Source organism: Myzus persicae, unplaced genomic scaffold, assembly GCF_001856785.1.
Source record: "Myzus persicae strain clone G006 unplaced genomic scaffold, MPER_G0061.0, whole genome shotgun sequence".
Taxonomy (NCBI): domain Eukaryota; kingdom Metazoa; phylum Arthropoda; class Insecta; order Hemiptera; family Aphididae; genus Myzus; species Myzus persicae.
In genome coordinates, this window is record NW_019104044.1 from 857,766 (window position 1) to 870,086 (window position 12,321).

Here is a 12,321-nt window from a genome sequence, read left to right on the forward strand (position 1 = left end):
GAATAACACGGCGTACAGTACTGCTGGAGACGAGTCTTTGGCGGCCCGCGAGTGCCTGTGCCCGCGGTGTGGTGGTGACGGAGCAACGAGCGAGAGCGAGCGGAGGAAAAGGAAAAAAAACGTATTTCGAAATCCAAGGGGGTGGATGACGATCGGGGGCGGCCGGGGGATGCGTGCGCGGGACCGGCCGTCGTCGGCGGCGCGTCGGGACTAAGGGCGTAGACCCTGCGAAATAATATCAACGGAACACCGGATCGGGACAGGCGGCAGCACCGTTGCGCGACGGGGGAACGGGACCGGGCGAGCGCCGGGCGGCGGCCGGCGAGAGCAGCGCCGAGCACCGGGACCGCGACGGCAGTCAGGCAGTCAGCACTCAGCACTTCAGCAGCAAAAGCAGCGGCGCAGCGCAGCGCCCCCGAGCCCGTCGTAATGATTTTCTAAAATGGCGTCACACACCGACGTCCGACACCGCCGCCGACGCGACAATTGACATTTCCGGCAACGTCCGCTCGTAGCGCGTTACACAACACGTACCGCCGACGGTCCGACGTCTCCACTGCCACCGCCGCCGCCGCCGCCGCCGACCGGTTACTGGTTGGGTTAACGCACAGGCTCGTTCGTCTCCGCGACTCCGCCGCCGCCGCCGCTGCCGCCGCCGTGTTGTTGTTATTATTGTTGTTGTTAATTGTTGTTTTATTTTTTTATTTTTTTAAATTCATTATTTTCGTCTCGTTTCCCCTCCGATTTTCACTCGGACGACAATTATTATTTCGTCGGTTGTCGTCCCGTTTGTTTCCCTACCACGACCAGCAGCCAGTACGACGCCGCGCCGACACGACAATCGCGGTCGTCTCACACTCGCAACTTCCGCGGTCGGACGACGACGTTTACGCGCGCCCGTTGCCGATCGATAAACCAGTCTGTCGTGCGTGTGTCTTCGTCGCCGACTCCTGTCGTCCGACTTTTCCGATGACCGCGGTGTTGTCCTCGCTGGTGTTATCGCTGTCGTCTTGGTCGTAGACGACAACCACGGACTCCGCTTCCGCTGTCAGCAAAAGGCAGCCCCATCGCCGTCGACCTACACGCCATGGGTGAGTTGAGTTGTTTTCCATTTGTACCTACCCTTCCGGCCTCGCCGTTCGTTTCTCCTCCTCCACGGCTCAGATTAACACCGGATGACCGTTCCCCGCACTTCGACGGGGTGTAATTCGCTGTTGGGTGTACCCACTGTCGGGGTATGGCCTTGGGTGGATAGTTACTCGACCCTTACACCTGGCCGCTTGGCACCGTATATTGTGGCCGTTGCCTGTCGGTCGTAGTACGCCTATTCGTATGGTTGCCTTGTCTTTACTTGGGTACAGCCGATTGTTCAGACTTCTTAAACGTAACACCTGTCGGCGAGATGGTCATAAAAATAACGCTACGATTCCCTCTGTTTAATATTATATTGTCTATGCGATATTCACACTGTTAACCTACTGACCAATTAAAAATGTTCGTTTAAGTACCTACCTGACTTTAATATTATGAGTGTTCAAATATTGTCTTTTTTTTTTAATCTGAAATCCAGTGTTATATCGATTGTGGTTGCATAAAGAGCAAATAGCTTATCAATCGTCAATTAAGTAACATGGTTGTTCTACGAGGATTAGACTACCTATTTGAAGAGGCGACTGGCAATTTTTTTTTATGTACAAACATTTTTAATAAGATAACTACAAGTATGAATTGATAATATGATTATATTATGAGTTTACTTTGACATTCTATGATGCAATAAAACTCTGATTATGTATTAAAAACAGTGTACCTATCATGCGTTACTTATTTAAAAAATCATAACTGAGCATGGTAATATAATATAACCTAACCTACTCACATACCTACCATTGAACTCAAATGTAATGCTAAGATACAATCTTTTTTTATTTTTTATTCTTCTTGAGTTTGATGATAAATTAATTTCAGGGCTAATTTATTCTAATATTAAATCTAATAACACAAGATTAGTGCTGCTAATCAAAAATTTACTATGCTTACGTTAGTAAGACAGAGTCAGCACATATGTAGGTTCAGCGTCCTCTAATTTAAAATCCATTGTTTTATATATGTTTTATTGCAGAAATGCATCATTTTGAAGAATAGGTTGTTAAGATACACAACTGAATAAACATACACAGTTTGCCATATGCAATTATTGCTTTTTTAGTTTATCTAATACTTATGTAGTTATGTGTTAAATTATTTTAATCTAGAATGTTTAGGTACATATTATACACTGTTAAGTGTTGTAAAATCATTTTTAATATCAAAAAAACTGTCCTCAGACTATGCATAGACTATAATATATGGTGGTTATAGGTAGCGTTATTAATAAACAACAATCATTTTGATAATATTGTATGTTTTTCACTGTACAATAAATTCATGTCATATCCAATATTATCCAACTGAAGTTAAACTAATTACTTGTAAATTAATTCCTAATTATCACCATTATTCAATAACTTGAGAAACTTATACTTAATAGCCTGTTGGTAAGAAATGTTTTTTACTGCACTTTTATAGTCTACCTAAGTACCTATATCTACTAACATTACATTAGGTAAGTACTTACCGCATAGGTAACAGATAATAACTTAATATGTTATTTTTTAGACAATCAAACTAGAGCCTAGTTCGTGTTTTCCCTCTTTTTGTGATAATTAGATTTTAAAATTTTTGATGGATTACTGTGACCTTAATGCTATGTGATTAAAAGCGATTTAGTTAGAAATTGATAGGTACCGAAAATAATTAATGTAGTGGGCTACCTTGATTAATATTAAAAATATACCTAATATGTATCATAGTATTAAGTTTAGGTATGCTTATAAAAATATAAAAAACAAATATTCTTTTAGTCTTCATAACTTTTCATGATACCTATATAGGTACTGGTTTGTTGTATCCCATCCAGACACGTGTAAACTTTATCTCCCCGCTACTTAAGTTTATTATCTTGCAGCGATTCATAATAATAGTAATAATAATAAATGGTATATAATGACAATTAATTCATTTTTTAATATGTTTAATAATAATAAAAAATTGTACCTAGTGACAGTGGCGGCGCGAACTTTTTGAGTCTTTGAAGCAAATTGTACATTTTTAATATTTTTACCATCAACCATCCCCTTTATTACATCAAAAAACATTATCAAATGATAATTTACCATGTTAAAGCTATGAAGCCATGAAGCAATTGCTTCAAATAGTATTATATCCCGCCGCCACTGCCAAGTGATAGTAATTCATTTTTTATTGGGTACCTATAATAATCATATTTTTAAGAAAAGTGTATGTAACTACCTATATAATCTGTATATATAAGAATCTAACTTGATTTTGAACCCTCATTATAATAATAATAATAATAATAATTAATTAATTAATTACCAATTATTTTCATATATTCAACAATAATGATGTCTGTTTTTTTTTTTTATTTTTTATTTTATAATCGTTGTATTATTTGTATAGCCAAAAAATAGTCTTATGTTTTTTAATTAAATTATAAAAAAATAATTTCCTTCCGGAGGAAGGTCGGGCAGCTAGTGTTATTATAAATATAAATTAGTCTTAAGGTAATATTGGTAAAATAATAATTATGTAAACAAAATTAAAATTAAGATAGAAATTAAGAGGCTTAATGTTTCCTTAAAAAATACTTTTGGGAGGCAAGGGCACTGGCAGAAATATAAACCTAGGGGGGGGGGGAAGTAAGAAATCCATGATAGTAGGTGCGTCACATATTATTTTAATTTTTTAATTTTACAAGTAATGAAACAATTAACAATAACTAAAATAGTTGTGGGCATGGCTCCTCTGGCACCCTTGATGGTAGGTACTAGGACACTAGGTACCTTCAGTAATGTTGGCACTTAAAAAAAATTTAACCATCCAATTAGTGATTATTAACGTGATATATTTATTATTTGGATGGCAGCAAGATAACAAACTTGAGTGGCTGGGGAATAAAGTTTTCACACATGAGGAGATGATAAAACAAATCCGAACAAAACAGTACTCTTTTCATATTATTGATAAGAAAAATGAAATGTTTCATCTTATACCTAGGTACCTAGGTACTTCATAATGCTGTTTTTTGTTTCAATTATAAAATAAAGTTTAGATAGGTACCTATGTGGTTTAATGGTATTAGTTATTTTTAAATAATCATTGTAATACTTTTTATTAAATTATAATATATTTATTTATATTGTAGGTACATAGTAGTTAAGTCGGTAAGATATGATTTTTGTTTGTCCTCTTATTATAAGTCTAAAAACACCTTGAAGTTCATGTTGTTCTATGAAAAACTAACAATGTGATGACTCATAAACATTTTTTTATTAATTATTTTTATAAACTTATACAATATCCTTTTTCTAGCCTAATATTACTTATACTTTAATTTAAAGTTATGAAAGTGGTAGTTCAATATTTTAATATTTTCTCTACTCTTTAAATACCTACCTGATTATTTTATCTTTAAAATATGTATCATTAGGATGAATTTAAATACCTAATTAAGAGTTGAATATTAACCAAAAAATGTTGTAAATAATTTAAATTGTTTGATTTACTTAAAATTTTTACCTATTAAAATGATTTTATATTAATACGTTTAGAAATTTAAAAAATGTTTTGTAGAAATCAATATTAAATTTTAAAATTAATAATTAAGTTGGTAAGAATTGGTAATTCCTAAATTAATAATAATATTTTTCATTCATAATATCAATATAGCAGGTATGATAGGTGGCAAGTAAAAAAAAATGTTAGTGTCAGGTAACTTAATTATTATACAGAAAACTAAGTTAATAATTATTTTGCTATTATATTTACTGCTTTCATATCTTCCTTAATATTGTTTGTCAAATATTTACCAGTCAATGTTTAATATCTAATATTAATTTTTTTTTATTTTGACAAGCAATGATAAGTTACTTGGATTTATACTAGGTATTATGCTGAATATGATTAATGGTATGTTTTGTTCGTAACATCAAAGATTTGTCTGAGTGTATATTATAATATTTTGTGTCAAAATAGAATTTTGTATTTAATTACCTATACCAAATAAATAAAATTAATAATCGTCAACTATTAAAAACATTATATTTGAGATGATTTATTGCATGTATTTTGATAGGTAATTAATAATATTGAAAGTATTATAAACTTTTTGTACAATGACTAAATGGTAAAGATGTGCTCATAAATTGATAATAAATGATATCCATTGGAAAGAAGTTCCAGTTCCCTTGATTGTATTTTGTTGTTCTATAAATGTTATGGTTATCAGTCATAGTTATAATGAGTCAATTCACAGCACAGAAGTTCTGCATCGTTTAAAAATATCTCATCCTAATATAATAATATATGTGAAATTTGTTTATAAATTATACCTAAAAAAACTACTTAAATATGTATAAGTTATTTACCTATTGGTACTATTATGTGATATGAGGATTACCTCTATATTTTAAAAATATTTAAATATAGCTGAACACTTTTTACAAATTATTTCAACTAATTTATAATTTTTTTTTTTAGATAAAAAATGCAGATAGAAACTAATTTATAGTACGTGCGTGTATAAGAATAAACATAAAAGACAAAAAAATGGCTAGAATGTTGCAAGAGAATGTTGTTACCTATAAAACGCCAGCTTTGGCACATTTATTCCATTCATTCCCTCATTTAAATGTCAGTGGTCACCATGTTAACTCTGCATTTGCCCCCTGGAGTGAACTTTATTTGGAAGTAAGTTACACAAACTTATTGTATGTAAATGGCATGGTTATAACAAATTTTATGTTTCAGTCACTTGGTATTCTGGGTTCTATTCCCTCCGTGTGGTTGATAATTACAATGTTTTTATTGTTAATTTATCTTATGACAAGATGCTGTGATCGAAAACCTCGACCAAGGCATAGTATTGTTGTGCTCAAATGGACCTTAGCAATATTTACTGTTTTATCATGGTAATCATTGTATATATTTTTGTTTTTTTTTCAATAGATAATCATAGTGTTTTATCTTTATGTAGTGGTGCTGTTGGCGTTAGCTTATATGGTAATGACGATTTACATAATGGAGTTGTTCAATTTCTGACATCAGCTAGAGCTTTGGATGACTTAGTTATTAGTGTTAAAAACCAGGTGAGATAACAAATGTACAGTAGTATCTACAGATTTAATAATTTTTATGTTTTTAAAAATGTATTTTCTAGACATCAGATATTGAAATATTGCTTCAAGTGAATATTCATGACAAACTAACAAATATAGGTGATATCATTGATTCACCAGTCGCTAATTTGACTGCTCGAGGACAAATTGTTACAGCTCTTGGCACTTTAGTTGGCAACGCAGCTTCAACTTTGACAAATATTCGTGGTATCAGTAATTCTTTGCGTGGAGTTAATCTAACTCCTTTTATTGATGATGTGTATTTAATGGAAACAATAAGGTGAGAAAATTACATGATTTGTTGAATAAATAAAACATAATTGTGTTTAAATTAATTTTATAGATGGCCATTGACAATGGGTGTTCTTAGTATTCTATTGGTATTCTGTGTCATTCTTTTGTTTGGAGTAGCCAGACATTCTCGTTGTGCTTTAATCATGTATGGATTTGAAATTTATTTTTTTATTATGTGGTAATACCATAAAAACAATTACTAATTAACTGTGAATTTATTATTTCATTTCAGGTTTTCTGTTTTTGGGCTGTTTGCTGTCATCATATCCTGGCTTACTGCATCTATCTATTTAACTGCTGCAGTTGTAAGAAATACATATTTAAAAAATTATATTTAATAATTATTGTAATTTATTATAACTCCGGCTTGATATTTCTACTTTTTTATGGTAGGCATTGGGTGACTTTTGTATGAATCCAAATGAATGGTTGGAACGTGATTGGACTCCATCGTCTCTACGTCCAGACACATTATCATTCTATACAACATGTGAAGGTAGTAATAACCCAACTGGTAGCACTCGGACCAACCCATTTAGTATGGCAATACGTCAAGCATCAACTTCAGTAGATGCAACTAACTACCAGCTTGATATTGTAACTCGTCTTGCTACAACTTTATATTCCTCATCGACTACTAGAGAAGATATGCCATTGTTATTACAAAAAATGAGAATGGATGTTGAAAACGCTGCTAGAATGGTCTCTGCTTTACCTGCTTCACTTGAATGTCGACAAATACACGTACAATACAATCGAGCTTTACATGCCTCTTGTGATCTTGCCTTGTAAGTTATTTATACAAAAAAAAAATATATTCTTAATTTAATTATTTATTTTCACTTTGAAACTGTAGGTTTGGATTGGCATTAATGTTACTAGCCAGTGTAGTATCTGGGATATTCTTTACAATTTTGGTGTGGCTAGATTCTCATACATGGATATACATAAGGAAGAAGTATGTTTATAAAGATTAAATTTAAAGGCATGTACAGACGAGAGTATGAGCTGAGTTAAATATTTTTGTTAATTCATTTTGAGTTAACTTGGGCTTAGATTCATATTATATTACACACTATGAATAGGTAATACAATTAACTCAAATGATGATTTATTCGATGTTGACTTTTTGATAAAGTCCACCAAGCAAAGTCTAATAATTGCTTAAAAAAATACTTCCGTCTGTATGCACTTCTAAAAGCTATAGAATTTATATAATATTAATTCATTTTAATTGTGTTATTACCTTTTAGACAAGATTATGCAAAAGCAGAAGAAAGAGATCCTTTCCTGGGACGACCAGGATCCACAGCAAGCAGTTCACAATCTCATGGACATCAGATGTCTACACTTACACGAAACCAAGGGTCGTACTACTACCCGTTGTTTATTTCGCATCCGACGCCTGCTCAGCACGCTCAAAACCGCCCAGCATGACTGTCTGTGTTTTTGTTTGATTATTTTGGTATCTTATTATTTTCTTATTAGTTTATTTTTCATATATTCTGTTTCCAAAGTAAAAAAGACAGTTTATAAAAAAACCTATCATAAATTACATTTGACAAAATTAGTACACAGTACACACTTTCGGAATTAAAATAAACATTCATCAAGAATAGTATTTTTAATTACATCTTTCTTGTGTTTAAATAACCATATTTTCTTCTGCATTTTTTTTCAGCAATTTAATTTTTGTTGCTAGCTTCAATAATTTAAATGTCTATCTACTTGATTGATTTAATTGTTTCTGGCAATAATTAATTGACATTGAATTTTCTTACTTCTTCCATCGTAGAAACAAAAACAAAGTAATATCAAATTTAAATTAGTATTTTATGGCTGTTGTATAATATGTATTTTTACTAGTGCATGATTCCATCATTGTATATAATAATATTGAAGCTTTCTGTAATACAATTATTTGAACAAACAAGTGACTAGTTACTTATTTTATTTCAAAATAATTAATTGCATGATTAGTTTGTAGTATTAAAAATGTAGATAACTGTATGTATGACATGTCGCTGGTATGTTTATGTTGTAGTATTAATTGGATAAATAGCTTAGCTTTACATGTAAAAAGAAAACAAAATAACATTAACACATATAACCATTACAAAATACACACCAGTAATAGATCCTAATATATTTCGATTATGAAATATGAAGACTTAGTATAATTGACAAAAAATATGTGAAGAACTCTGAAATTAAAAAAAAAAGTGATTACAATAAATAAGGTACATATAAAAACTTGATTGTTAATGAAAATAAATATTACCATCATGTACAGTTATAATAACTATTTATTTCTGTAATTTTTCTTGACTTTTTAAATTTGTAAACCTGATTAATTATGAATCTTCAGCGAGGCTTTTGTTAAAGTTTGCTTTTTATTTCATTAAACATACTCAATAATTTGAAAATTGCTTTAGACTATATCTATTCTACTCTTTCTGTATGCTAACTTTTCTTATATTTACAATTTTCATAACCTTTATTTTTAATAATGGTGTTATATCTACAATTTATGTTTCATATAATATATTGGATTATATCTTAAAGTTTAAGACTTAAACAATTAAAATAAAAATTGTCTTCTTGTATAGTGAATATGAAAAAAGTTTAAGAAAAATTATTGCTTTGCATGTAATCATTTTTTTTTGTGTATAAAAAGTAATTTGTGATCTTATTATTTATATTATATTTTAGTTTAATGTAAATTAATTGTGGAATGTAAGATACATTTTGTTAGCTTTGCTATTATTGTTAATTATGTAGGATATTTCAAATTCTAGGGAATGTTCATTATTTAAATGTTTGTAGTTTAAATGAATATACTAACTGTATTGCTTGTTTAATTTTTAGACCACGAGACGAATACGGAATGGGTAGTGGTATAGCAACGTTAAATGGCCGTAATGGTGGTTACATGCACGAGAGCGGTCCATCAAAAGTTGGGCCACAATATGCTACTTTAAACCGTAAATTCCGCACACTCGAACATCCAGGTGCGCGTGGTGCACCTCATCCTCCACCATCATTCCGCGGCGTACCAACCTATTCCAATACTCTAGGGTACAACCGCAAACCTAATCAGTCTAATGATCGTCAATACTCTACATTAAGCCGTAAATGCAAAACATTAGAATCTTCGGATTTCTACTGAAATGAACCGACCTCTGCCGATCAAACACAAATATCGACCATAAGTGGCAGTTCACTGTCAACATTTGCAAGACCTGCACCTGTACCTGACACTTCCTATCAGATTACAGAGTTGTAATGTTCTAGCAAGTATTTATTTTGTATGGCCTTTTAATGTTATCATACTATCATTTTGAATTTGAGCACAGATTATTGAAAATTAACAAACATTTGTGGAGGATAGATATTAAGCAATTTGTATCATCAGTTTATTATTTATGGTTTTATAGTTTTTTAAGGTCTTGTATGTTATATTTTATTTTCTTTAACTTTTAAACATTTGTTGAGTTGTTTTTAATATTATGATCTTGTGTTAATTTAAAAACTTCACAAATTATTCTTTTTTATTAGCTTTACGTTTGTTTCACGTATTCTCCATTTAAATATCCTTGGGTATAGTAATGTTTATATAATTTATGACAGTACCTTAACCCACTTTTTGTTTCTTTTTTATAGAAGTGAAATACTTAATATGTACAGTTTTCTTTGAATGATAATTATAACATTGACATTTTTAAGTGCTTAATAGTCTATCCTAAATCATAGTCTAGTCAATGATAACTGGCTCGTTTTCAATTATGTATTTGGCCCACAAAAATTAAAGAAATGTCGTTATCGTGCTTGGCAGGGGTCGTCCCAAAATCCCTAATAAGATATTTTTTTTTACTAGTTCCTCAGTTTAAGAGATTAAGTAACCATTATAATTCTTCCTTTTTTCATATTATGTAAAACAATATTGTTATAGATAATAATAATATGTTTTTGTAAATAAATAATTAGTAACAAACATTTAGTTTTATAAAATAATTGTAATATTCACATGTCCACATTGTTTTAATTTTGATTTTAAAGTAACACATAAGCTTAATAATGTTCTTTCATTATTCAAAAAATATTCCAAGGCGATTAATTTTTTTCTATTCCAATATTTAGAAACTGCGTTCACAGATTTCATATCCTTTGTATAATATTTTATAAATAATTATAATAATTTTTTTAATTTTTAGAGTATAAAAATATGTTATTAATAGGTGTTTTATTAAAATCATAGTTTTTTTAAAAAAAGTTACTAACAAGGTTCCACTCAAAATAAAAACTTTCTATGTATTTAAATTAATATTTATTATTTTTGTTTGGTTGTCAACTTAAAAATTGTAAGAAAACTACGTGCGTTCTGTAAAATGCAAATTCCTATATTAACAAATCAATTGGAGCCAATCAAATCATTCCACTAATTATTATTGTCAATAATATTGTGAGAAACATTTTAAAATATATTTAATGAATGTATATACCCAAATCAAACATTATCTTCTATTCCAATTGTATGATTGACATTGAGTTGTGTGCCTGTGTATGGTACCAAATCACCGCCAAATGTACCTACACAGATTTTTTAATTTTCGTTTAGGTATAGTTTATTTTTTCCCTGTAAATGTAAACGTTATTAGTAATTTAACATTACATCTTAATGGCTCTTTATAATTTGAATTTTTAAATTTGTTGTCAATTAATATTGATTTATTTTAAAAATTGTTTTCAATGTTTACCTCATCGAAGCTCATAAAAAAAAAAACAAAGATGTGTACCAAAACGAATGAAGCACAATGTTAACGCATTTTGTACTTTTATACCACTGCTCCTATTCAATTTGAGGTTGTAATTGTTTTTTTTCTTAACTTGATAACATTTTAGACATGTATAACATTTACCTAAGACTGAACGAGACTGTTAATTTGTTTTTTTTTTTTAGTTTTACGTTATTATTTGTATTCAAAATTGCAATATTCTCGTTATGGTCATACATTCTACATACAAATTTAAATAAAATTAATCCTTTAGTACAAAAAAATTAATTATTATTAATATTCTGTGTAACTAAAATAATTTTTTTTTATTATTATTACCTTGTTCAACCTTGACAATTTTTTGTATGTTCATATAATTTAGAGATAAAAGAAATGAATAATTAAAAACAGCAATTATACATAGTATAAGTTCTATGATTTATTTTTATGTACTCTTCTATGCAGGCAAAAAAGGGACCTATTACTTGTTAGTTATTACACTTCAAATAATCTTTAACACATGTTTTGTTGGTGAGCACAACAATAAATGACAATTTTTTTTATGAACATTGAGAGTACAAAATATTTTAACTTGATTTTGGTATAAGGAATACCTCCTCAATACTAATATTTAATATGTATTCCATTTTTGCTAAAACTGAAACAATATAAACATGTTAAATTTTCAAAAAATGTGAAAAGTTGGGTTTGGGTGTGCCCCCAGTTTTTAAATTGACACCCTCATAATTTATGTCAATTATGGTTATTTATTTTTTATTATATTCTAAATACAAACACAGTTTATGTTCTTATTGTTAAGTTTCAGTTTGATAAAGTGAATCAATGAGTATCAATACAAATTTACAGAGGACTGTAAAATGAGAAAATAATGCATCACAATATAATTTGGATGAATAGTAAATGCAATTAAAATGAACGAAAAGTTATTTAACAGAAAAATAAATATTTGCTACAAAAAAAATATCCATCAAGTAGGTAATACAAATTTAGCC

The 12,321-nt window shown here is 30.5% G+C and overlaps 1 protein-coding gene across 4 annotated transcripts; it reads left to right on the forward strand.

The window, feature by feature from the left end:
- Positions 1-369: 369 nt before the first annotated feature.
- On the forward strand, positions 370-10,523 carry LOC111037967 (protein tweety). 4 transcript variants are annotated; one of them, XM_022320856.1, is made up of 11 exons: positions 370-1,091; positions 5,602-5,811; positions 5,872-6,032; positions 6,098-6,209; positions 6,281-6,519; positions 6,583-6,678; positions 6,766-6,838; positions 6,927-7,321; positions 7,390-7,491; positions 7,787-7,998; positions 9,402-9,514. In XM_022320856.1, the coding sequence occupies exons 2-10, from the start codon at positions 5,671-5,673 to the stop codon at positions 7,968-7,970; spliced, it is 1,503 nt and encodes a 500-aa protein (XP_022176548.1). In that variant the 5' UTR covers positions 370-1,091; positions 5,602-5,670; the 3' UTR covers positions 7,971-7,998; positions 9,402-9,514. The 4 variants fall into 4 exon arrangements, with proteins under 4 accessions (XP_022176548.1, XP_022176550.1, XP_022176546.1 ...); XM_022320858.1 differs by having other exon boundaries at positions 7,787-7,972; positions 9,402-9,484; XM_022320854.1 differs by having other exon boundaries at positions 371-1,091; positions 7,787-7,900; positions 9,402-10,523.
- Positions 10,524-12,321: the final 1,798 nt, after the last annotated feature.

Coding starts and splice junctions, on each gene's coding strand:
- LOC111037967 (XM_022320854.1), top strand. CDS start 5,671: ATGGCTAGAATGTTGCAAGAGAATGTTGTTACCTATAAAACGCCAGCT. Junction 6,033..6,097: donor ATATTTACTGTTTTATCATG/GTAATCATTGTA, acceptor ATCTTTATGTAG/TGGTGCTGTTGGCGTTAGCT. Junction 6,520..6,582: donor TATTTAATGGAAACAATAAG/GTGAGAAAATTA, acceptor TTAATTTTATAG/ATGGCCATTGACAATGGGTG.